General features: G+C 42.4%; 1 protein-coding gene across 6 annotated transcripts in view; it reads right to left on the bottom strand.

Annotated features, from left to right (window-relative positions):
- The window catches only part of LOC124881931 (kelch-like protein 29), a 374918-nt gene that overhangs the window by 108656 nt on the left and 238313 nt on the right, over positions 1-27949 (bottom strand). For all 6 annotated transcript variants that reach the window (XM_047387899.1, XM_047387896.1, XM_047387897.1 and 3 more), the window contains 3 exons: positions 27708-27904; positions 21663-21775; positions 10889-11035 (listed from right to left, as the gene is read on the bottom strand). In XM_047387899.1, the coding sequence (XP_047243855.1) occupies positions 10889-11035; positions 21663-21775; positions 27708-27904 (457 nt within the window). The remainder of the gene's footprint in view (positions 1-10888; positions 11036-21662; positions 21776-27707; positions 27905-27949) is intronic.

The raw sequence follows: 27949 nt of genomic DNA, 5'->3' as shown, positions 1-27949 counted from the left end.
TCACACAGTTAACATGAAACACTTTAAGTTATATGTTAAAACTATACTTATGAATGAGTCGTCTCATAGATAAGACTAGACATGCAGAAATGCAGTGTGTTTAGAAACATATGATGAAGTTATGTGTTATATTGGGGACATTTCAAAGCATGATCATGGTTGTTTGACATACCTAACCTTTGATGGAGCAGCAAACTGAGGCTGATCAGCAAAAACTAAATCAGATCACAATCTGTGGATGTTAAGAAAAATGCAGAGGAAAGACTGCAGTGTCCTGAACATCATCGGTAAGTGAGTTAAGTACTCTACAATACTAATGTAGACCAGGTAATACTGATAAAACATATTGTGTTGACTCACTATATATACATGCCCTTGATTGATTAATTAAATGTTGACTATGAATCTGCAAAATACTTTTAAAGGACTCAGATTAATAATGAGGAGATAAAACCTTTATATGGATATCCCTACTGCATGTGTTTCTCTTATTTACTTAGAACATTACATCGCTAGAGCACTTATTATTTTATACTTAACTTGTGAAACGTTTCTACAATACACCTTCAAGAATTGCCTCAGTGTCCCAAACGAGCCAATTAATTTTCCAGTAGAGACAATTTTTTTAACTTTGAGCAACAAAGATCTTTTACAGTGATTCTTATTCTCAAGGCATCAAGCTATACTAAAAGCTGACCTTTTACCATGTGCGAAAACATAGCTAAAAGATAAGTGAAAGTCTTGGTATTTATAGTCTGAATCCTTTCAGGGCGTTAACTATAGTGTGCTTTCATCATCCCAAGGAAGCATGGGAGGTGTACACACTGGATACATCATTTGATTTGTTTTTCTGTGTCCGTATCTGTGTTTATTTGCTTTGTGATTGTATTCTAATTGTATGTACAGCGCTTTGAGTGTCTCGTTGCTGAAAAGCGCTATATAAATAAACTTACCTTACCTTTATAAACAGTGTGCTAAATGCTTTTGATGGTCATTTGTGCCATTTGTGTGTGTGTATGCACCAGGAACAAGTTAAATGGGAGTTCTCATGACAAGAGGTGACAAGCTTCTGGCTCAGTTTCTCTTCATCTCTGACTAGCTTTTCAGCAATCCCTGACCCCTGCATACGAATAAAGAGTAAATGAGAGGACATCCCCTTCAGATATATGCTTCAATCTGTCATTTTCATGATGGCAACTATTCATCCCAGTACTTCTTGTGTAGTTTTAAACATTCATTCATTCATTTTCTATACAACTTATTCCATAGTGGGTCACGGGGGAGCTGGTGCCTATCTCCAGCAGTCTACGGGCGAGAGGCAGGGTACACCCTGGACAGGTCGCCAATCCATTGGAGGGCAACACGGAGACATACAGGACAAACAACCATGCACACACCTAACAGTCATGTTTTTGGACTGTGTGAGGAAGTCGGAGTACCCGGTGAAAACCCACGCATGCACGGGGAGAACAACTCCATCCAGAAAGACCCCAGGCTAGGAGTCGAACCCAGGACCTTCTTGCCGCAAGGCAATACTGCTACCAACTGCGTCACCATGCAACCCCTAGTTTTAAACACAAGAAACATATAAACGATACAAACTTACACCACTATTAAGCCAAGTCTGAGAAAATAAGCCAAATTTATACAATCTGTCACATTTCTAATGGGGAATTCAATATTCTTTTAACACTTTGAACACATGGAAGGTATCCGTAGGAGACTGATAGCATATGGCGATACTTCTTTTAGCTTGCCAGCCCACTTGTATGCTTGTCTATGTTCCATTCTCCCTAGACAGGAGGCATTTATGAGCATCCTTATGTATATCCACTTATATTATGATATGAAATCTAATGTGCGACTTTAAATCTCTCGTGGTTTCTAAATTACACAGACTGAGCGACAGCAAAAACACAGCAGACCAGCATTTTTAGTGACAGCAGAAAAAGCCGGCCTCGCAGCCATGTCCACATGCGATTATTGCCAAACTTGCAGGAAATCAAGTGCTGCAGAGCCAGCTTGCACTGTTTTTTCCTGCTTTATTCAGACTTGCATACAAACAAATATTAGGCAGGTGGACAGCGGAAGTCAAAAGGTTGAGCTTGGTGAAAGACAAGGATAAAGTGTCTAACAGGAAGTCTCTAAGATCTGTCAGAAGCAGCAGAGAAGCAGCCGGGGGTCCGCTAACTCAGATGATAAATGTCCACTGAGCATTTCCCATTCCGCTACTGTCAGCGAAGACTAACGCCTCTTACTGTGCATGTGTATGTGTGATAATTCAGTGTTGTGGCAGCTTCCAATAAATGACAGAAAGACTCCCATTTGCTTTGCTCTTAGCAGATAGTCGCATGCTTTAAAGTAAAAAATTGACAACCTGAAGCCTAAAAAACACGTATTATAGTAGAAATAAAAAACCTACTCACTCCTCTGTAACTTCAAGTGTGCCCAGAACAGAGGCCCATGTTAATTCTTGCACTTGCTCTATTAAGACCTGAGCTTTAAAATCTTGATTATACAGTATCCCACAAAAAGCGCGTACACCCGTCACATTCTTGTAAATATTTGATTATATCTTTTCATTGAACAGCACTGAAGGTTTTACACTTTGATACAATGTAGTCAGTGTACAGTTTGTATAACAATGTAAATTTGCTGTCCCCTCAAAATAACTCTACAAAATCATTGATTTCTAAATGTCTGGCAACAAAAGTGAGTACATCCCTAGTAAAAACGTCCAAATTGTGCCCAATTACTAATTTTATCTTCCCGGTGTGATGCGACTCGTTAATGTTGCAAAGTTTCAGGTATGAATGGGGAGCAAGTGTGTTAAAGTTGGTGTTATCGCTCTAACACTCTATCACACTGTCACTAGAAGTTCAACATGGCACCTCATGGCAAAGAGCTCTCTGAGGGTGTGAAAAAAGAATTGCTGCTCTACATAAAGATGGCCTAGGCGATAAGAAGATTGTCAACACCCTGAAACTGAGCTGCAGCACAGTGGCCAAGAGGTTTAACAGGACAGAGCTCAGAACATACACCGCACTCTGCATCACATTGGTCTGCATGGCTCTTCTAAAAATGATGCACTAGAAAGCCCACAAGCAGTTTGCTGAAAACAAGCAGACTTAGGACATGGATTACTGGAACCATGACCTGTGTTCTGATGAGTCCAAGATGAGCTTTTTTGGCTTAGATGGCGTCAAGCGTGTGTTGCAGCAACCCGGTGGTGAGTGCAAAGACAAGTGTTGGATAATAATGGCCACCACACAAAGTATTTATACTTTGGGCACAATTTGGACATTTTCATTTAAGGGCGTACTGACTTTTGTTACCAGAAGATTCGACATTAATGGCTGTGTGTCGAGTTATTTTGAGGGGACAGCAAATTTCACAGCACCTACACCCTGACTACTTGACATTGTATCAATGTGTCATATCTCCAGTGTTGTCAAGTGAGATGTAATAAAATATTAACAAAAATGTGAGAGGTGCGCTTACTTTTACAAGATACTGTAAATGTAGGCTTCTAGAGCAAGAAATAAAACATGCATGAGACTTCCTCTGTCAACGTATTATGGATGACTAAAATATGTTCTTCCAAATGGTACTTTCCTGAATCCAAATGATGCTTAGCCGAGCCTGTTTGTGTCCTCTTGTGACTTCACGACTATGTGCGCTTATTTGCCAGAAGCATGGAAAGGAGATGGAGTGAGACGTAGCGGAGGACAGACGCTGAACGCTGCCCTGAGCAACTACTGACAGGTGCCATGTGTTCTCCTCTGAGGCCTTTTTCAGCATGACTTCATTCATGGAAAAAAGCTTCCATTACCCTGTTTTAATCAAAACATTTGCTGGCAAAAACATGTTTATTTTTTAACAAAGCACCATAAATTCTTCTCGTTTGCCTAGTATCTCCAGTAAGTAAATCCTAACAGTGTCATTCAAAAGGAATCCTATTTCTTGCATCTGAAAAGAGTGATGTGACTTTCTCCTCCCTTTTCTCTGATACCCCTACATAAAATCCAGTGCAACTGATTAGTAACAGATGTCCCTGAATTAGTGAGTAGAGTCCACCTGTGTGTAATTTAAATTCAGTATAAATGTGTCTGTTCTGTCAAGGCCTCAGAGGTTTGTTAAAGAACATTAGCAAAAAACAGCTTTATGAGGACCAAGAAAAGCACCAGACAGGTCAGGGAATTTGTGAAAATCATCCAAAAACATTTTGTTTTGGTACATAAAATCAATATGGTTTTATTCTGACAAAATGTGAAACATTTCGAGGTGTATAAATACTTTTGAAAGTCACATACATGTTAACATCGGTATTTTTCCTATTTAATAACGAGACCTTCGCTGTTCCTTCTAAATTTGGAAAGAACACCAAAAGGAACTTATTCATTAGTTTTTGTAAATGACACCACTCATGCATCTCTTCTGTGTTCATAAGAGAGCCCAAAGGAGATGAAGCACCTCTGGATACGCAGTGGCCGTGGTTGAATGACTGCAGTTCAACTGGCTGCACACATCAGAACCGAGAGCGCTCGAGGACATCAAAGGACACAGATGAGAACCGACATCCGGAGTTCACTGCGCTGCATCGGATCCTCTCTAATTTAATATGCAGGTCGTACATGGGCTCAAACACAAATGCTTTCCTGCCCTGTTTAAATGTTTAGGCTTCTAACATGTATTCAAAGACATCCTAAGAGTTTGTGTTTATCCCCACGTCGCTTTGCTTTCCAAGGAGAGCAGCAAACACGATCCAGAGGATCGATCTCTGCCTTATTCCGTCTCTTTAATGTGATCACACAAACAGTGGTATGTGTTGTCGTCATGTTGGTTCACTCTGCAAAATCTCTTCTACAGGTAAGGTTCCTTTCAAATTCTCCATTTCAAAATTCCACAATTTTCCAAACTTAAATTCTTTATCAGTAGTGTGGTTGAGGAATATTTCACATTTTCTGGCATCTGGACCAAACTAAACCACTTCTGATTCAAAAATGTATGAGGCAGACATCTAAAACCTGGAGTAGATTAACCTACGTTAAGCAGTTTGAGAAATACAATATCTCCTTTTATGGTTCAGGTCCAGTTCGAAACACTGATCTGAGAAGGCGTTGAGGCCAAACGGTACTTTTATTTGAAATAAAAATAAATCATGTAGAAGTCTTTTATTTTCCAGAAATTCTGATTGTCTCTAACTTTTAGATAATGGAATGAAAAATAAGGTCTGGATAGTCAACTTAGTTTGTTTTTTTATTCTTATCAAGCGTTGGAAAATGAGATCAACATTTCAAAACTGCCTAGGAACCCCTGTTCATAGGTGATCGTTTTGACACAACACCGATCCTATCCAGAAGCAAATTAAACACTTCTGCAGGAGTTCAAAACGATCAGAAGTTTCCATTTTGAACTTAGAGCCTAAAAGCAGAAATCACTAAATTAAAAGCCGTGCTTGAGATGGCAGGGTCATTGTTGGCTCTGAAGGTAAATGGATCGTGAAACAGTGAGGGAAACTCGGTTCATATCAATGCTCAGCCTCAAAGCGTTTCCCTCCCTTTAATAATTTTATATACTAACTACATAATGATAGCATCATTTGTTCTGGGAAAATGATTTTTTTTCATCTTCTGTTTAATCAGTGCCGATGGGGGAAGAAAGTTACTATGTTACCAGATGATTGGGGTGAAAAAAAAAATCAGTAGGACTGTATAGGAACTACTGTCTTCAACTGCATTAATTTGGCATGGAAACTGCAAATGTCAGCTCAGGCTGTTGTTATTTCTGATGAGTGGACAGCAGCTCCTCTTTAATGGCAAGGCTGGCCTTTTTTTTTTTATCATGGAAATGCACCATTAACTGTCCTTTGGAGCTGTTACATTAGTTGGCCCTATTCCAAAGAGCCAATTAATCAGCCTCTTTTGTCAAACTGAGTCACCTGGCAAGATAGGATCCTTTCTGAAATATGTTGAAGTGGAGTGTAATGGAGGTCCTATTCAAGGATTTGTCAAAGCTGGGTAGTTCATAATAAGAGTGACATGTCTGGTTGTCCCACAAAGGACTGCTGGGTAAAAGAAGGAGTGAAAGGGCTGTGTCAGCAACTTCATAAACGCATGACGTAGCTTCTTCAACTTCCTGTTTCTTTTCGTAGGACCACCATGTTGCACAAGCGGTTCTGTTCTGCACTCCATAAAGGAACTGATTTAAACACAAATATTTGTAAAAGTATTAATTAGAAATGCTCTGATCCAATCTGCAACCCCAGTGAGCTATGTAGCCATTTAAAATAAATCCCTAAATCACCTTTTTTTCTGTGTATGGCTTGTAAAATTATAGGCCATTATTATACTGACCTAACAAATGTGGGTATTATCAACCAACTATCCAAGTTATTTTCAGCCTTTACAATCGTGTTCACAGTAAACAGCTGTCATTGTGAGGAAAAGCTACACAGAGCAGCTGAAACACTGACCATGAAACTTTCTAAGTTTAATAATAAATTAATAACTCAGAAATACATTTTGTTTGACATTTTTCTGCATCTGATAAAACTGGACCACATACTGAAATATGCCATGAGCTGAATAATCAATAAGGCATTTATGACACAGAAAGTAAACATGCTAACCCAACCTAGAACTTTAGTGTCAGCATAAAAACATTGTCAAGAAGTGAGTTCATTGACATTAACTTATCTAACTTCAAGGCAGTAGGTCATTGTGTGGAGTCAGATACAGGTGGGAAACATACAACTGTTCTTAATGAACTTTGGGACAAATTATCTGTGGCCATCAAGAAAAACAGATAATTAAGTGTTTGTTATGTCAGTGGTGTGAGTTAAGTGGGACACAACCACACTATTAATGTGGACTAGGTAATACTGAAAAAAATCTAGTGTTTTATTTTCTTGCACCTACTGACTTTTCATGCATTTATTGACCATGACATAAAATTATGACCACCAACAACATATAATAGAAAGTGTATTCATTAATGGTAGTGGTATCTTTTAGCAACAACATTTACCCAGTCAAAGTAATAATGATTCAGGAATAGTTTGAGGAGCACAACAGATTTTTGATGACTTTATGGGTCTGGTGGAGTTTAGTCCTCAATGGACAAGGGCTTTTTTGAAATCAAAACACTGCTATACATGTGGTCATAATGTTATGTCTGATGCAGAATGTGCAATCATCATCTTCGTTAGAAATAGATGACAAAGCAAATTAGCCAATATATGTCAAAGTCTCCTTATAAACACACAGAAGTTATTAGAGTTAATTTATACACCACTTGTTTCAGCTATAAATTCTGCATATACTCCTCTGCTGAGAGGCTATATCACTTTCTTTTAAAGCTTTATAAGCTTATTTTTTCATTTACAGTCTCAGACAGACCAACACACACAGGATGGTAAATATTCAATGATATACACAAAAAGAAAGGACTCTTTACTTCAATTCCGATGCTTTGTGTCTCATAGCAAAACCATTTCTAACACCCAAATGCTCTGCGTGTCTCTAAGCGATGTCCAGGCCCCATTTCCTGGTGCCATCGGTTGTTAGTGACAGCACAGTGGAATGGGAAAATTGCATATTATTTACACAGCATCTTAAATATGCCACTTTTCCACTCTATAGCCTGCAGCTTACAACTCATTGGCACATGCACAGACCCACAAAGACACATGAGGCACAAGCTTGGCTGAACACAAACAGTTCTCTTAATGTTTAAGGCTTCCTGCCCTTTGCTACTTTCTTTTTTACCTGCAGCAGTGCAGTGACATTCTGCCCTGACACATCATTAAAAAGTGTCATAGGTTCTGGGGGAATGATTTCCGCCATACTCTGGCTTCAAATGGACAGAAGGGACAGAGGCAAGGAAGTAAGGGAATGACGAACTGGAGTTGGACCAAGCGTATAAAGTCAGGCAGACATCAGGCTTGCTGTGTTTTTTGTGTGTTACATACAGGCAGGAGATTTGAGATTGACTGAAAGCTCAATCACATTACTGCGCTCTGGGTGTCATGTCTGCATGCAGAGGCACAAACAATCAGAAATAAGATTGGAACACATGTGCACACACTTTGCTCTTTGACAGCATATCTTCTCTTAGCCACCCCTCAACCTTTTCCATCCTTGCTCTGATACTTTTTCTGAGACTTCTCTCACCATTAGTTTTCTTCCTGAAGGCGGAATGACCCTGGTGTCTTGTTTCAAGAACCAGTGTGGTGGGTTGTTCAGACAAGCGGGAAAACTTCTTCTACTTCATCTGACTGACTCGCCTGTGCAACTTTCCAATAGAATGTGAAATTAAAAGGGTCCAGTGAACTGAACTAAGCAAGGTTTACAGGGATTTTACCTTAAAAGCTGCGGATGTTTTAAAGTTCAGGTAGTTTGCAACTTCGTTCATTTTTTATCAGAGAATCCTGTATAAAAGGTTCCTCTGAGGATTTATTACTTGGACAGTTTAATGTTATGTCGAACATATCTAGCTGAGATAAACATCCCGTATCAACAGCTTGTCCCTGTGCTCTGGGTTACAGTGCTTTGCAAATGTATTTATATTACTCGATTTTAATTAAATCACACCCAGAACCACAAACTTCAATGTGTAAGCCCAATACAGATTATTACATACATGTCAGTCAGTCAGTCAGTCATTTTCTACCGCTTATTCCATAGTGGGTTGCGGGGGAGCTGGTGCCTATCTCCAGCAGTCTATGGGCGAGAGGCAGGGTACACCCTGAACAGGTAGCCAGTCCATCACAGGGCAACACACAAACAACCATGCACACACTCATTCATACACCTAAGGGCAATTTAGAGTGACCAATTAACCTAACAGGCATGTCTTTGGACTGTGGGAGGAAGCCGGAGTACCCGGTGAGAACCCACACATGCACGGGGAGAACATGCAAACTCCATGCAGAAAGACCCCTGGCCGGGAATCGAACCCAGGACCTTCTTGCTGCAAGGCAACAGTGCTACCAACTGCGCCACCGTGCAGCTTATTACATACATTTGAAGTTGAAAGAAAATAATGCTAAGTTTTAAAACCTTTTAAAAAATAAAAATCTGAAATGTGTTCTGTGTTTTTCTACTAAATCGTCCTGAGACAATCCTTTATAAAATCATGTTTTGCTGTAATTACAGCTCCACATCTTTTGGGGTATGTCTCTACCAACTTTCCACACCTACACCACTAAAGATTTTGCCCATTCTTCTTTGAAAAATAGCTCAAGCTCAGCCAGATTGCAAGGAGAGCATTTGTGAACAATGATTTTCAAGTCTAGCCAAAGTCTCTCAATTGGATTTAGGTCTAGACTTTTGGCCCATTTCATCACATGAATAACCTATAATCTAAACCAGTTCTTTCTATTTCCAGGACCAATGTCCTGTATGCTTTAGATGTTTTCTTAGTTTTTTTTTTAAACATAATTTGAATAAATCAATCATTTTCAGCAATCTGTAGAATAAAATCTTATGCTGAGAGTAAATCAGGTATTTGAATATGCTACCCCGGAATCAAGTCTTTTGCGGACCCAAACAGGATTCTTACAGGGTCGCCTATTAAGTTCTAATTACCTTTAGTTTTCTCGGCTAAAGAAAAGCATCTCCATAGCATTATGGTGCCACTACCATGCTTCATGATAGGATAGTGTGTTCAGAATGATTTGAAGTGTTGGTTTCTCTCCACACAGAATTTTGCATGCATGCAAAAGAGTTTGGTCAAATCTTGATCAGAGCTCCTTTTTCTACCCGTTTGCTGTGTCCCCTACATGGCTTGTAGCAGACTACCTCTGAACTATAATGGATTTGTTTAACATTGACTTTCTTCTAACCCACTCTTCCATAAAGACCAGATTAGTGGGGTGCAAGACTAATAGTTGTTCAGTCTACAGATTGTCCCACCAGTGCTGTGGATATCTGCTGCTCCCTCACTACAGAAGCAAATATCAAAGGATAATGCTAAAGGTTTAATCCAAAAGGTGAGAAATTCTAATTCTGTGTGCTCTGAGTAATGTAACACTGATTACTGAGATATGCACTGCCAATGATTCAGCTTATATGAGCCAGTACCTCTACTAGCTGCTTGACGAGAAGACATTACTTTGAGGGAATGATTTCCGCAGTGATGGACCAGGGTAATTTGTCTGATATAACCTCAACTCCATTTTAAAACAGCAATAAAATACTTTAAAATCATCACTATGAAATTTAAAGAGCTATAAATACTTTACAACCTTAAAGTTTTTTTTCCCAGCTGGATGTGTCATTAGAGCAGGAGTTCATTTACCTTCTCGTACATGAAGCTGGAGCTGATGCGCTAACCTTCAGACTCATTGATTGAGGCGCCAGTTAAAATTTGACCTGATGTACCTTGCTGTCAATACCTATCTGAGTGATATAACCTTTGATTATGATTAGCACCCTCATGGAATAGATCACACCTGTTTGCCAGACAGAAAAAGGGACTGTGGCAGTCTAGGTGGGTCTTATTTTTTATTTATTTTTTTATGCAGCCCACTGTCTTTAAAACAAATGAAGAGTAACTAAGAATAAAACGGATTGAGGGCAAAGCACTTCTGGGATTACAAACAACTGCTGTGTTAGGCTACAGCTTAAAAACAATGTTGGTGATCACTACTGGGAGAAAAAAGGAGTTACCCATCTGGTCTTTCATGCTGTGTGCAACTCAGAGAAGACAGGCCTACCTAAGAAGTGTTCTAATGCTACTCTGCATACCTACAGGGTCTGAGCTTTCAATGATTAGCAAGTAACATCTTGAGGTTTTTGTATCATGTTATAGCTACAATACTTGCTCAATGTAAAAAAAAAAAACCTGAAAAAAACAGAGAAAAGAAAGCTTTTCTTTTTATTACCTGCACTCTGGAGATGGGGTCTTGTTTTATCCATTTGATGACAGTCTCATAGACCAGCTCCTCTGCCTTTGTGTTCAGGCTGTCGTTGGACAGATATGCCACCAGATCCTCCTTAGACACCCTTAAAATCTCCTCCTGACCTGCCACCTGAAAGATGATAGTCAGATTTGTGAACATGTTTGACAAATTTAAGGTGTTTGAAATCAGACCTTAATTTGACACAATCCTCCCACAGGCACGCATCTCGTGTCTTAAAATGAAACTGGACAGTTTTGTCATAAAATGTCAATGATTTGTCCAGTGTGATGTTCAAACAGTCATCATTCTGATGACAGAGGTGCAAACATTCAAAGGAAATATACCTGCTTTGATGATTTCCCATTACACTTTGTAATTAACTCCACATTTACCTCTAACTTGTACACTGCCTTGCAAAAGTATTCATACCCCTTGAAAATTTTTACACTTGGCATCTTACAATGACAAACAGCAATGTATTCTTATGATGATTTTATCTGATATAGTAACAGGAAACAGGCTTATTGTGAGCGCAGGTGAGTCCATCACCCACAAGTCAGGAGGAGCTACACAGATATGTGATTCAGGTAGGTGACTTAGTTGACTGGAGAGCCATTAGTTTGACACTTCACAAATCTGACCTGACCGACTGTTATAGGTTCAAGTCCCGAGTGTCTTCCCCCTCTCTCAACCTCTTTTCCTGTCAGCTCACTTTGGAAAAAGTAGAAAAATGCCGCTAGTGCCGCAATAAAAAAAAAAAAGTTCTGCTTAAAATATGCATAGAGCCATGTAGAGGATGCAGCAAATGTGTGAAAGAAGGTGCTCTGTTCAGAAAAGACCAAACCCGATCTTTTATGGCCTACATGCAACAGGGACCGGAAAGCTGGTCAGATTTGATTAGATGATGGATGGAGCTAAATACAGGACAATCCTGAAAGGCTGCTAAAGAACTGAGACTGGGGCTAAGGAAGAGCCCCAAGCTGGAAAACACCACTAACCATACAGACAGAGCTACAATGGAATGATTTAGATCAAAACAAATTCACATTAAGACCAGTGCATACCCTGCAAGATCTAAGAAATCTCTCTTCTCTCCCAGAGATGTGACAAAAGGCTAGTATCAATCCTTTACCACAGCACTTGTTTTCGGGTATTCTTGACACCTCTTCTAAGCAGAACTTTATCTTTTGCTGTGGCTGACAGTTGTTGTCTGATTGGTCTGAAATTCATAGTGGGCATGATAATTCAGAAATGTGTCATCATTCTCTCTTTTCTACTAGCCCAGACATCCAAGGAACTCTGTATTTGAGTTTCCCCTAAAGTTTGAACAAAAAACCTTATTCTTGTGAACTCAAGTGTTGACTCAGGGAGGCTGAAATTTAGATTTGCTAAAATTTTTATTTGTAAAAAACATTTTGAAAATAGTTAAATTTTTCTTATACTTCTGAATTATGCACCGCTATGTTTTGGACTATCACATAAAATCTATCTATCTATCTATCTATCTATCTATCTATCTATCTATCTATCTATCTATCTATCTATCTATCTATCTATATATATGCATTACAGTTTTATTATATGTATAAAAGCTCAAGGGTTGTGAATATCTTTGCCAGGTACTGTGTGACATATTTAGAAAAGCTGTATTGGTTTAATTTTGACACTATGAGAAAAATCAGCACCAACTTTATCATGGCCATTATATCTGATTTTACTTCATCACTACTTTGATTATTTTTGAGATTTACTTTCAAGAAAAATGACTATGATTATGATTTGCTGTTTTTATGTAATACATTATATGATTCTCCTAATTATTTATTTCTAACAGAGATGCACGGAGATGATGAGAAGATATTGACGGGCAAAAACCGACTTAAGAATTTTAGCATTTTAAAGAAATAATGATTTATAGATACGACATTTGTATTCCATGACATTGAAGATGAAAGTGTGTTGTTCATACATTTAAAGAAAACAACAGAGGCAAACACAGTACACAGTTTCATTCAAGATGGCGATTTCACATACAGCAGATCTCTTCATAACCAGTGGCAGGCACATTAACTTACCACACTCTCTCCTGGCTGGAAGCCTCACAGCAGAGCTAATATATAATGTATAACTTTTTTCACATTTGAAGAAAGACAGGTTGGCCATTTCCCCCCTGTGTCCAGCTTTTATATTAGGCTAAGCTAACTGTCTCCAGGTTGGTAGCCTCATATTTAATTGACAGACAGGGGTATTGACCCTCACACATACAGCAACTCTGTGCAAAACAGGAAAAAAAAGTAATACAGTGAGGAACCTTCTAAAAGCACAAACAAGATTTCATGTACGTCAGCTTAAACTATTTTCAAGGAATACTAAAACTAGTTTTAAGCATCACTTTTAAACTGGGCTCATAGTTGAGTATCATTGCAACCTTTGCTAAAGAAGACATCTTTCGACACACACTACTCACAAAAAGTTAGGGATATTTAGCTTTCGGGTGAAATTTATGGAAAACGGCATAGTCACTATACCATTCACAAAGTGTAGCGCAGCTCTGTATTGACTGGACACACCTGCCCACAATGTAACACCACCACCATCAAGGCTCGTCTGGTGACAACAGTGACTGATGCATAGCGCTCTTCTTGATGTCTCCACTTTAATCGACTTTCATCAGAGAACAGCACTGAGGCCCATTGGTCCTTTGTCCAGCGCAAATGCTCCCTGGACCATCCAAGACTAAGATTCCTGTGCCTGGTGATGTGGACAGGTACCCTTGCAAGTCGTCTAGCACACAGCACAGTTTCGAATGATCTGACATGACTTCTGGGTGCCTCTCACCTCCCTTAAATGTGCTTGGAGTTGAGTGGCATTCATCATCTGGTTCCACAGAGCACTGTTCACAATGAAGTGGCCATCAGTGTGGATTGTGGCCAAAGGACGTCCACTTCTATGTCTTTTTGTGACTCTTCCAGTCTCTCTGCATCTCTGCTGCAACCTGCTGATGACACTCTGTGACACTCTAAGCTCAGTGGCCACTTCTGTCTGAGAACATCCTTTTTGAAGCCTCATAATGGCGAGGTACTGTTGGTCAATTGTTAGGTGTCATCTCGGTCTCACAATGTCAAAATGTGACCACCATGAAGGGAAGGACTTTTTAAATACAAATTCTGATTGAACCTGGAAATTTATTGGTCACTTTAAAGATCAAAACCCTGTGGTGATATTTTTTGTTGAGCTCCCTTGTTAGAGAACAGCAAGTTGTGCAACAAGAACAAAAACATTGAACAGCTGAACATGCTGTTGGGACCACAGCCATGGATTGCAACATGACAACTCCGGTACAGACTTTTCTGGAACTTTCAAAATAAATTGCATTTAACCGACTTCCAGCACAACTTCAGAAGGGGAAAGGGGGTAACAGCGGACTTCCCATGATGCCACTGCCCGTATAAAATCCCCACCTTTCCAATAGTCCAATCTCTTCCACACCGGTGATCATCCGGACAGGGGAGGCACAGCATGCTAATGTCTCTTTGCTGGCAAACAGACACAAACTCTTCAAACTAGATCCGAGGGTGTCATACAATCATTGATCATATGCACTGAGTTAAGTACGGATGAATTACTGTTTGTGTACCCGGTATTCGTTCATATAAAAGGGAAATTAAGGTATAAGCATTGCTTGACTTTCTGTCTGAGGCCTACAGAAGCAAACTGTGTTCCAGAGAATTCCCGAGCCACAGACATCCAAAGGCCCCCCCAAAAGCACAGGAACCCCAGGAGAACCACCGCCGGGACTACCGCAACACCCCGGCCCGGCTCCCGCCCCGAACCCAGTCCCCAACAACCCTCATCCACCTCTGGAGAGGGGGCTATGTACAAAAGAGGGGTCAACATGGCTCAAACCAGCACGTCAACCGGAGCCGCCCCAGGACGGAGCAGTCCCGACCCCCCAATGAGCTCCGATCCCAACCCCATGAGGGTCCCACCCACAGTGAACCCCAACAAGAACCTCCCCACAGGGCCACCCACATCAAGGACACCGATATCGAACACATGCCCCCGAACCCAAACGCCACGAATCCCCTCCCCCACAGGGGCACACCCCCACAGGTGAACTCCATGGCCGAGAAGCCGATGAAGCCACAGCCACACAGCGCAAGCTCCACACACAGCCCCGCTATAAGCACTCCCGCCGCATCCCGCTCCCCCACCACACAGCGCGCCGCAATGGCAAGGCAAGGGCCCCGCGCAACGCCACCCCCGCCCACTGGCGCAACAGGGCAGACGCCACCAAGCACCGCACCCACAACAGGACCCCCGACCCCGCACCATGACGGGACTCATTCACCAAGAGGTCCCCGGCCATCGGCAGGCACCCAGGGCCAGTGTCCCCCACCACGCCCCCCTCAGCCACAAAAAACACTTCATCAATGCCACTGCAACGACCGCCCAGGGAGAAACACTATCCAGCTCAGCTCCACCATCGCCGCCCAGCCGATCCAAACGCTGGTGACCCCACGCCCTAGAATGAACACAACCCCTCCACCCCACAGGCTGCAGCCCGTCCACGCCATCCCTCAGCCCACCGCCCTGACCCCCCCCGGACACGACAGCCATCAGAGCAGCACACCTCCAAGCCCGCCCAACCCCCCCCAGACAGCACCAGCAGCACCAGCCCACCAGTCCATGAGAGGGATACATGCACCAGCCTGGTACCTGGGCCATGCTGGCCAAACGCTCCAGGCCAAGCACAACCCGCTAGCCACCCCGGTGCAATCACAAGACATGCTCCGCCGCCCCACCCACCCGACCGCCAACTGCAGCCCGGCGCCCAACCATGGGCCAGAACCACAGAAGGAAGCAGTGGAAGAAGGCCACGGCACCCCCAGTTACCAGGCACCCCGCCAACTCCACACCCAAAACCCCAGGGGCGCCCCAGCCCGCCGGCCACTCGCACCCCCGCATGGCGCAACACAGCCCACCAAGCAGTCCAGCCGGCCAGCCACTCCACTAAAGCGGGGCCACATCCCAATCAACGCCGGCTAAGACCCCCCTGCCAGAGCCCGGCACCTCCCCAGCCGGCAGACCAGGGCCCAAAGCCAGGGGCCGAGATCCAAGGGAACCCAAGCGATCCCGAGAGAGCCTAATCGCCAGCCCCAGCACCAGACAATCCCCAAGACCCGACCCCCAACCCCAACCCAGACCCGACTAGAGGGCCCACTCCCTCTCCCGGCCTCCGACCACAGATGGGAAATAGCGAACGGGGGTATGAAAAGACCCCAAGCCTGCCTCCGCCAGCTCAAATGTGGTGTTGATGCATGTTGTTGTAGTGTGCATTTAAAAAGAAAAAACGTTGGGGAAGAGGGTCTCTCCCCCCCAATAGGCACCCCCGTTTGCCTTGAGGCATAGGCACATCTGCTGGGCAAAAGACTAGGGACTGGTAACAGGCCCCGAGAAACAACTGAAAACCGGGACCAACGTCCCCAGCCCCCCCCACCCCGGAACCACCCAGACTCTCAGACCCAAGCCCCGTTACCCAGTCCGCCACCCGAAGTAGCCACCGACCCCCAACAAAAAGGAGCCAGCCAGAAGCACCCAAGCGGCCAAGAATGCGGCCCCACTCCAAACAAAGGAGCAGACCAGCCGGCCAAGAGCAACCAAAATACACCACACAAAGGAGGGCACATGACCAGCATGCCCAGCCACCCCCGAACCCAAGGGGCAGAGCCAACAGAGCACCCACCCCCTGATGCTCAGCACTAGACAGCAGCAACAACCAGGCAAGCAGGGCAACAAAACACATCCCACTCCAACACCAAGGCCGCCACCAAACTGCACCCAACCCAAAATGGCAGGCCTACCCAAATGCAAGCTCCAGGCCAGGATAGGTACATGCACCCCCACCATAGACAGGCGAACCGAGACCACTGGGCCAGCTGGGTAGTCAAGCAGACCCCACGATGCACCACCCCGCCCACTACCATGCCCAAGGGAAAGACGCCAGCCCAGCAAGCCTAGCATGCCACAGAAAGGCCCCAGCACATGCAGCAAAGAGGCCACACCCCCATCCAGAGACACAGACCCACCTACATCCAGGTCAGCCAAGCAAAAACGATAGAGCAGAGCCAGACCCCAGATCCCCCAGCAGCGCCACAGCAACACCACACATCCTTCTGTGCATTCGTAGGGGCACGGCGAAGACCACTAACCCCAAGCACACACAACCCACCAGGAACCATCCAGCAAATGAGCAAACCCCACCCCAGTACGAGGCCGAGAAGCCCGACACAAGCGCAGAGCTCAGCGACGCCCGCCCTGCCACACCCACACCCGGAGGTCATAGCCGCTGCACACAGGACCACCGCCCCAACACCACAGTTTTAGGAACTCTAGTACACTTGATGGCATTTGTAACCCAACGTTTTTAAGTCTAAATTTATTTTTTTATTATAGATTTAATTTGTTGATATTCTAAAAATGTTTTCTTGTCCATCCCGTATTGTATAATTAATCTTTTAAATGGGATGAACTGAATTCCTTCAAATATATGTTCCAGGTATTCAATTCCTTTACTCCTCCTCCAATATGGAACATTTATCATATTATTTTTTTGTAGGATGTCAGGGTTGTTCGAGATGGGTGTACGTCTGCATGGGATTAGTGAAAACCCTGTCATTTTAGATATTCCCACCATGCTGTCAGAGAGGTGCTGACGTTGAAGCTTTTGAAGCATACATGCCGTTTTATATTTGAGCTAATAAATGGTAGATCGGAAAACTTTATATTATTGGATAATGTCTGTTTTACGTCTAGCCAGCGTTCATCTAGAGGACTGCGTTTAAACCATTTTGAGATGCGTTGTATCCTGTTAGCTAAGAAGTATAGATGAAAGTTAGGCAGATCTAGTCCTCCTTTATCTTTGGTCTTTTGTAGTGTTTTTAGGGTAATACATGGGGGCTTATCTTTCCAGAGAAATTTAGTGATGGAGGAGTCCAGAGATCTAAACCAGTCAGATGACGGTTTATTCGGAATCATTGAGAATAAGTAATTGATTTTTGGCAAGACCATCATTTTTATTGAAGCAACCCTGCTACCCTGCTAAAGGGTGATTTTAAACACAGAGATGATTATGATTTTAATGATTATGATTTTAATGATTATGATTTTAATCATAACACGCCGTCCGTGCTTATGCATTTTAACCCTTTTATTAAGGGTATTTTAAAGGTGTGTGTTTGATTCTGGTGCTAAGCTATCAGCTTCTTTTGTTAGCTTTAACTAACAGCTAATGAAACACCATTAAGCCCCATTTCTCCAGAAAGATTTGGCTCTTTTCCAAAATATTCCCTTAATAATATTTCTTTAAATATTATTTTAATAAACAAAGGCAGCTTAATGAGACACTGTTAAGAATTAGTCATCCAGAAGGTTGGTTTTATTCAGCAGATCATTCTTTAAAACATTATTTTAATAAAATAATATTTTATCTGATCTTGCATTGTGAATGGTTGTCTAAACGTTTGCTGATTATTGCCTAAGTTGGTTCCAAGACTAACTTCACTTCATTTCCAGATTCTTCAAGATAATCCTTGGTTCTCAAACATAAATATTACATGGTAATGTTGCATCATTCTTTTGGTCATGGTTTTCAATCATTTTTAATCAACTTGTTTATATTGTACATAGTCCATTAGTCCTCCCTATTCTTTAATTCTGCTTGGTAGTTAGTTGGATTGTTTTAGCATGGTGAAGAGTTTGTTGATTGAAATACAGGGGTTGGACAATGAAACTGAAGCACCTGGTTTTAGACCACAATAATTTATTAGTATGGTGTAGGGCCTCCTTTTGCGGCCAATACAGCGTCAATTCATCTTGGGAATGACATATACAAGTCCTGCACAGTGGTCAGAGGGATTTTAAGCCATACTTCTTGAAGGATAGTGGCCAGGTCACTACGTGATACTGGTGGAGAAAAACGTTTCCTGACTCGCTCCTCCAAAACACCCCAAAGTGGCTCAATAATATTTAGATCTGGTGACTGTGCAGGCCATGGGAGATGTTCAACTTCACTTTCATGTTCATCAAACCAATCTTTCACCAGTCTTGCTGTGTGTATTGGTGCATTGTCATCCTGATACAAGGCACCGCCTTAAGGATACAATGTTTGAACCATTGGATGCACATGGTCCTCAAGAATGGTTCTGTAGTCCTTGGCAGTGACGCGCCCATCTAGCACAAGTATTGGACCAAGGCTATGCCATGATATGGCAGCCCAAACTATCACTGATCCACCCCCATACTTCAATCTGGGCATGCAACAGTCTGGGTGGTACGCTTCTTTGGGGCTTCTCCACACCGTAATTCTCCCGGATGTGGGGAAAACAGTAAAGGTGGACTCATCAGAGAACAATACAGGTTTCACATTGTCCACAGCCCAAGATTTGCACTCCTTGCACCATTGAAACCGACGTTTGGCATTGGCATGAGTGACCAAAGGTTTGGCTATAGCAGCCCGGCCGTGTATATTGACCCTGTGGAGCTCCTGACGGACAGTTCTGGTGGAAACAGGACAGTTGAGGTGGACATTTAATTGTGCAGTGATTTGGGCAGCCGTGGTTTTATGTTTTTTGGATACAATCCGGGTTAGCACCCGAACATTCCTTTCAGACAACTTCCTCTTGCATCCACAGTTAATCCTGTTGGATGTGGTTTGTCCTTCTTGGTGGTATGCTGACATTACCCTGGATACCGTGGCTCTTGATACATCACAAAGACTTGCTGTCTTGGTCACAGATGCGCCAGCAAGACGTGCACCAACAAGCTGTCCTCTTTTGAACTCTGGTATGTCACCCAAAATGTTGTGTGCATTTCAATATTTTGAGCAAAACTGTGCTCTTACCCTGCTAATTCAACCTTCACACTCTGCTCTTACTGGTGCAATGTGCAATCAATGAAGACTGGCTACCAGCCTGGTCCAATTTAGCTATGAAACCTCCCACACTAAAATGACAGGTGTTTCAGTTTTATTGTCCAACCCCTGTATGTTGGACTTTGAGTTGACTTATTTTTGTTAATAAATTATTGTATTTTAAGAAATTGTGTGAATTCATTCCATGTGTGTGCAGAGTTTTGCTGTTCAATAATGTCAGAGCTTGGCTCACCCATTTGATTTTGTTCTAATACCATCACCTTACTGGGCTGGTATTCACAGGACAACACTTAACAGACCGAAATATTATTTGATAAAATATTAAAATAGTCAGCCAGTCAGTCATTTTCTACCGCTTATTCCATAGTGGGTCACGGGGGAGCTGGTGCCTATCTCCAGCAGTCTATGGGCGAAAGGCAGGGTACACCCTGGACAGGTCGCCAGTCCATCACAGGGCAACACACATACAACCATACACACACTCATTCATACACCTAAGGGCAATTTAGAGTTACTAATTAACCTAAAAGGCATGTTTTTGGACTGTGGGAGGAAGCCGGAGTACCCGGTGAGAACCCACGCATGCACGGGGAGAACATTAACTCCATGCAGAAAGACCCCAGGCCGGGAATTGAACCCAGGACCTTCTTGCTGCAAGGCAACAGTGCTACCAACTGTGCCACCATGCAGCCCAATAATATTAAATATTAAATAACATATTCAGATTCATAGTCACAACAATGTGCATTCAGAGGTTTAGTGAAGGTCACATTAAGTTCAGCTGTAAAGGTTATAGGGCATTTTAGGTTCATCCTGAAATGTCACCCGAAAGCTGAACATCCCTAACCTTTTGTAAGTAGTATGTATCTGCTTAACCAGTGCCACTGTACTGTCTGACTGACTAAACTCTCTGGGGATTGCTTTGGCTAGCATACCTGGAGAATTTACACAAAAAACTACTCTCATGTCACAAAACCATGTAAAACAAGTCCACGTTCAAGAACAGTCCGGTTAATGTTCTCCAACTATTGGTGGCCTGTGAATATATTATTTCACCTGACATTTGGTTCTATTTTTTTTTTTTATTAAACTCATCTCCCCTCAAAGCTGTGAAAAATAAGAACAGTGAGAAATTTATGACAAGAGACAGAGTACTATCCTTTACATCATGTCAAGCTTCAGCCACATGAAATCATTCAAACCATGTACTTCTGGCAAATTCAATGGTCCTAATGTCTTCAGATTACACAGAGAGATTACACTACATTTATAAGAGAAACAGCTATCCAAAATCAATGTGGCTCATAGTTCATAAAACAAAATTACTCACAAAAGCAACACCGCAAATTGAAAGGTAGATGGTTGAATTCCAACAGGACATTGATTCTAAAAGCAAATCAAAACTGAGTTTAGAATATATTATGAAATCTAACATTGAGTCTCGGGAATTTTAAATTTGTGGACTTGCTTAAACTGGGTCCGGCCAGAAAACCAGTTATTTTAACCCTCATATTTTTTTGCCAGGAATAGGGGTCAAATATTCAGGCAAATTAATGCCAGGCATGTCTTCATGACCACAGAGAAAGTGTGTGGTTTCTTTGCAACTTGCTTAGGGAAATTTTTACATTGAGACAATTAAATGAGACAGATAAGTTTACCAGCAGCAAACAGAGGACGCAGACTTTATACAAATATGTAGTATTTAATACTAGACAAACAACTTGCTCATGCTAAACATAATTATCTCCAAATTATATTTGGTGATAATTATTTGGTCTCATTTCCTTATTACGCTGATGATAGAAATGATCAATATCTACTCACCTCAGGAAAGTTCTGAAGTGCAAACGCTTTGGCCATGTTATGGAGCTCAGTGCAACACATGGCTTCAGCCATGGCCAGCACACCCAGACAGTTAGCAGCAGTCAACTGTTTCTCTGGAGTCAGTAAAGAAGGTCGGGAAGACAAGGTGAGAGGGACAAAGAAGGGGGAGGGCAAAGACACAAAGAAACAAAAGACAAAGGCTGATTGATTAAGACAAGGGGAACAAAACACATTTCAGACATCCGTAAAAAGATGTAAGAAGCTACAAAAACAGACAAAGCAGCTCTAGGTAGCACACATTCAGAGTCTACTGGGCTTTGTATCTGCCTGAGAATAAGAGAGAACAACTATAATAACTCAAAACAGCTTCGGGGACAAACAACTAGGGGAATCGATCGTTCACAGCCCAGGCATGAGGTGGAGGATATCAGGGGATAGGATGTGGGATTAGCTGGGCCACTTTAGAGAAGTCCTGTCAGATCTCAGGATCTACCATGTGCACACACACGCACACACCTATGAAGCTACCTTGATGGCCAAGCCAGTGGGAACAAGGCTCAAACCACTGTCTGTGATCTTGTGTACCGGTGGAGCATTTAAGGTGACGTCAACAAACAACATTACCGTTTATCACAAGAGACGTCCCTGTTGGAAGGCATGTGTTCACACCAAAGCAGGCAAAGGTTGAGATCAAATAGTTTGCTGGTTGTTGAAAGAGCTGATTAAATAATGACCATCAATGGAAAACAAAACCAGGATGTTTATCACTGAAGACAGTCTGGCAGTCTTTCCTAAACAAATTTCAGCCAATAAAGGTCAGTAAATCATTGGTAAATCCCAAATGAACAAAACCAAACAGCAAATAAAAGCAGCCCTGATGCCTGATCAGAGCAGAGGTTGGGCCTAAACAAAGCCTATTTGAAAATATTTCTCCATGAGGTGGTAGGAGATATTTTATTATAGCTGCTCACATCTTCAAAATATTATCTTCAACTTATTTTTTCTTTGATGTGAACAAGATCACAGCTCAGTTTTTTTCATTTGTTTTAGTGTAAGACAAAATTAACATTTTTAACAAATTTGTCTGCTGCACATCACACACCGAAAAACAGTGTATTGCAAAACATTCATATATTTAACGTTTCACAATTTGTCATGTTACGACCATCAATCTCAATATATTTAATTGTAGTTTTATATGATAGACTAACACAAAATAGCATATAATTATGAAGTGAAAGCAAAAGAATAAATGTTTTAAAAAATGCTGGTGTGCATTTGTATTCAGCCCCTCAAAGTCATGGCAGATCCCTCTGTTGTAGCAATTACAATTGCAATTTTTTGTGGTATGTCTCTACCAGCTATTCAAACCTAGAGACAAAGAGTGGATGGAGTGTGTCAGTATACATCAATGTTCATGTCTTCCACATATTCTCAAATGTATTCAGGTCTGGACTTTGACTGGGCCATTCTAACTCATGAATATCCTTTGATCTAAACAAGGGGTGTCCAACCTTAGTTTTTAGGGACCGTTGTGTCTTGCAGGTTTAAATTTGTTCCTGCTCCAACAGCTGATTCAAATAGCATGTCCTCAAGTTCTGCAGTGCAAAATTTGTAGAGTACAAGACAAATAGTTATCTTGGTGACAGATTCTCCCACCTGAGATGTGCCGCTCCTCCAGAACTATCATGGGCTTCTTGGCTGCCTCTCTGGTTAATGTTCTCCATGTCCAGCCTTTAATTTTAGGTAGATGTCCATGCCGCTGTAGGTTCGCAGTTGTACTCTTTCCATTTTCAGATGATGAATCAAACATGGCTCTATGAGATGTTCAAAGCTTGGGATGTTGGTGTACAACCCAACCCTGCTTTAATCTTCTCTCCAGCTTTCCGCATGACCCAGCTGCTGTGTACCTTGGTCTTCATGATGCTGTTTGTTCACCAATGTTATGTACCATACCTCTGATTCCTTCACAGAATATTCCTATTAGAAAACTTTGCAAAGGTGGACGTTATTTACCAATTACGTAACATCTGAGGGCAATTGGTTGCACTGACCTTTATACAGTGGTGTCAAAATAAGGGGCTGAATACAAAGGCACACCATACTTTTTAAGTTTTTTGTAAATACATTGAAATAATTTACCTATATTGTTTTGGTCTATTACCATAAACCCAAATAAAATACACAAACGTTTGTGGTTATACATCACAAAGTGTGAACAAGTTCCAGGTATATGAATACTTTTGAAAGGTACTGTTGTGGAGATGCAGAGTCTATTTGTGAAGTATTGCTGATCTTACAATCAAAAAATAACCTTGACTTCAGCTAGACTTGCTTTGTTTCCCTGAATCTGAGGATGAATAAATAAAGGTCAAGGCGTTATACTGGAAATAGGTTGAGGAAATGTCTGCCATTTATCCAGGGTGTATTTGTTACAAACTTCAATAATTCTTGACGCGGTATCAATTCCTCTTTGCTCAAGGACATGCGCTTGTGCCTGTATTTCTCTTGTTATAATGTGCAGAAATGTCAGGAATCTTGTCGAGGAAGAATGGATTGATGTCTCGCTGGCACTGAAGGTTACAAATGTGTTCATCTTTTTTCTTTTCCCAAATTGAGAAAAAACAAATCCATATCATGTGCTACCAGTTCTCCTTCACCTTTTTTTCTACTGGTGACCTTTTTACCAACATGCCCTTCCCTTGTGTTACAGATACCTAAAAACAATCTCTTAAATGGAATGCAAAAGTTGACATTTGCAGCTTTTTTGCTTGCCTGGCCCACCAACATCTGCAACATGCCATTTGCCTTTCATATGACCCCTTAGGACTGATGAAACCACTCCCCTTGTATGCTCCATTCTCTGTACCTTTTGGGGTATAAATCTGTTTAGCTATTTTTCAACTCCATCGTTGCTCAGGATGGAAGATTTGACATTTTAGTGACAATTGTTCCCTGACCTTTTTAGAAATCTGTGGTTGTGCTCTGTACTGTCCACTGGGACAAGATCAGACACACAATGCCCAGTTGAGAGAGTTAGCAAGTTGAATTTTAAGAGCTATGAGCTGAGGAAACATGACAAAAAGGGGCATGATGTTTAAGTCCAGGAGGAAATGTAAGTTCTGACCCAGAAGGTCTGAGAGGTTGTGCAGGGTAGAAAAGCATTTCTGTATATACAGTGCCTTGCAAAAAGATGCATACAACTTGAACTTGTTTTTTTATATTTTTCTACATCACAACCTCAACCTTTTATGCGATAGACCAACAAGCAGTAGTACATACCGTGAAGTGAAAGAGAAAGGAAACATTGTTCCCCAAGAAGCCAAGGACCACAGGGCTTAATGACTTCAGACCCGTCGCCTTGACCTCTGTGGTGATGAAGTCCTTTGAGCGCCTTGTGCTCTCATACCTAAAAGACATCACCGACCCCCTCCTGGACCCCCTGCAGTTTGCCTACAGAGCCAACAGGTCTGTAGATGATGCAGTCAACCTAGCCCTTCACTTCATCCTCCGGCACCTGGATTCCACAGGAACCTATGCCAGGATCCTGTTTGTGGATTTCAGCTCTGCCTTCAACACCATCGTCCCAGCTCTGCTCCAGGAGAAGTTCTCCCAGCTGAGTGTGCCCAACTCCACCTGCAGGTGGATCTCTGACTTCCTGTCTGACAGGAAGCAGCGCGTGATGCTGGGGAAGCACGTCTCTGACTCCCTGACCATCAGCACCAGTTCCCCCCAAGGCTGTGTTCTCTCTCCTCTGCTCTTCTCCCTGTACACCAACAGCTGCACCTCCAGTCACCAGTCTGTCAAGCTTCTGAAGGTTGCGGACGACACCACCCTGATCGGACTCATCTCTGATGGTGATGAGTCCGCGTACAGACGGGAGGTGGACCATCTGTTGGACTGGTGCAGCCAGACCAACCTTGAGCTCAACGCTCTAAAGACAGTGGAGATGGTTGTGGACTTCAGGCAGAACCCAGTCCCACCTGCCCCCATCACCCTCTGTGACTCCACAATTGACACTGTGGAATCTTTCCGCTTCCTGGGAACCATCATCTCCCAGGATCTCAAGTGAGAGCCAAACATCAGCTCCCTCATCAAGAAAGCCCAGCAGAGGATGTTCTTCCTGCAGCAGCTGAAGAAATTCAACCTGCCAAAGACTATGATGGTGCACTTCTACACAGCCATCATTGAGTCCATCCTCACCTCCTCCATCACCATCTGGTACACCGCTGCTGCAGCCAAGGATGAGGGCAGACTGCAGCGTGTCATTCGGTCTGCTGAGAAGGTGATTGGCTGCAGTCTACTGTCGCTCCAGGAACTGTGCACCTCCAGGACCCTGAAGCGGGCAGGGAAGATTCTGGCTGATCCCTCCCACCCCGGTCACAGACTCTTTGAGACTCTCCCCTCTGGCAGGAAGCTGCAGTCCATCCGGACCAAAATCTCACATCACAAGAACAGTTTTTTCCCATCTGCCACCAGCCTTGTTAGCAAAGCCCGAAACCACCCTGACACCCCCCCCATTTTTTTTGCTGACAGGACACTTGTAACCTGCAACTCTATGCGTTACATTAACGCTCAGCTTGGACTCCTGCTTTACTTGCACTGCCATACTTGCACAATGATCACCTGCACTGTTGTACCGCTCTGGCATCCTATACTGCTCTATACTTACTCTCACTCACTTAAAACTGTGCACATATATTTATATTATATTGTAGATATGTTTATACTGTTTAATTTGTATTGTATTGCACCGACTATGCCAAAACAAATTCCTTGTATGTACAAAAACGTACTTGGCAATAAAGCTTTTCTGATTCTGATTAATTCAGTTTTTACGATTAAAAACATGAAAAGTGTGACGTGCGTTTAAGTGAGGTCCCCTGAGTCAATACTTTGTAGATCCACCTTTAGCTAAAATTACAGCTTTAAGTCTTTTAGGGTAGGGCGATACCAACTTTACACATTCATAGACTGAAATTTATCCCCATTCTGTATTGTTAAACAGCTCAAGCTAAACAAAGCTATCTTACTACAGCATCTCAGTTGGATTTAGGTCTGGACTCCCACTGGGCCATTATAACACATAATTATGCTTTGACCTGAACTATTCCATTGTAGCTCTGGCTGTATGTGTAGGGTCATTGTCCTGTTCCAGTCTCAAGTCTCTTGTTGCCTCTAACAGGTTTCCTTCCAGGATCGTCATGTATTTAGCTCCATTCATCTTTGTACCTACAGAAGAATTCCCACAGAAGTAAGCTGCCACCACCCTGTGTCACTCTGTGTATAATGTGTTCAGTGTGACCTGCAGTGATAGTTTTCAGCTATACATTTTTATCTGTTCCGAGTACTTTCTTCTACGTTTTCCACGGATCCTATATGGCAAAGGTCTTGCCATCAGTTCCTCCTGAGCTATGGATCTCTGCAGCTCCTCCAGAGTTGCCATAGGTCCTGTGGCTGTTTGTCTGAATGATGTTTTCCTTGTCCATCCTGTCAGTTTAGATGTAAAGCTGTCTTGGCAGGTTTAAAGTTGTAAAATACATGTTCCATTTTGTTTGAGGGATTAACCAGTGTTCTGCGAGATGTTTAAAGCTTGGGTTATTTTTTATGTGTCCTAACAAAAGTTAAAAGCAGGGCTAGGTAAGTTTATCTGTGACCTGCCTGCTGTAGTCCCTGAACTTGACGATGCTTTTTGCTAACTGATGCTCTGAAGCCTGCACAAAACAACTGGATTTATACTGAGATTAAATCACAGACTGAAGGATTGAAGGTAATTGTCTGCACTGGATTTTATTAAGGGGGTGTCAGATTAGAAGAGGGCTAAGAACAAATACACACCACACTTTTCAGATGTTTATGAAAAAAAAAGTAAACCATTTATGATTTCGCTTTCACATCTCAGATATGCACTAATTTGTGTTGGTCTCTCTATAAACTCCCAATAAAATGCATTTTCTGGTTGTAAGGTAACAAAGTGCATTAAAGTTTAAGGGAATAATTTTGCATGGTTATGTACTAAGGTAGGAATGCTCACAAATTTCTTACCTAGGAAGGAGACACAGACTTTACAGAAGGTGTTGAATTGAAACTTGTTGGCAGCCTCTAGTAGTGTCTTGGCGTTGGCCGAGTCAATAACCAGCGATCCCGTGTATACGAACTCGAGCAGCAGCTCCAACACATTGGCGCTGATGTTGCCCATATTGAGCTCCAGCATCTCCCCGCTCTTCGTCTCCCCTGAGGACCTGATCAACCAATCACGATGGAGAAAGACAAGTTTAGGGAGGCAT

This window comes from Girardinichthys multiradiatus, chromosome 15 (assembly GCF_021462225.1).
Source record: "Girardinichthys multiradiatus isolate DD_20200921_A chromosome 15, DD_fGirMul_XY1, whole genome shotgun sequence".
Lineage (NCBI taxonomy): Eukaryota > Metazoa > Chordata > Actinopteri > Cyprinodontiformes > Goodeidae > Girardinichthys > Girardinichthys multiradiatus.
The sequence above is the reverse complement of the archived record's forward strand: the minus strand, read 5'-3'. Positions and strand labels throughout refer to the sequence as shown.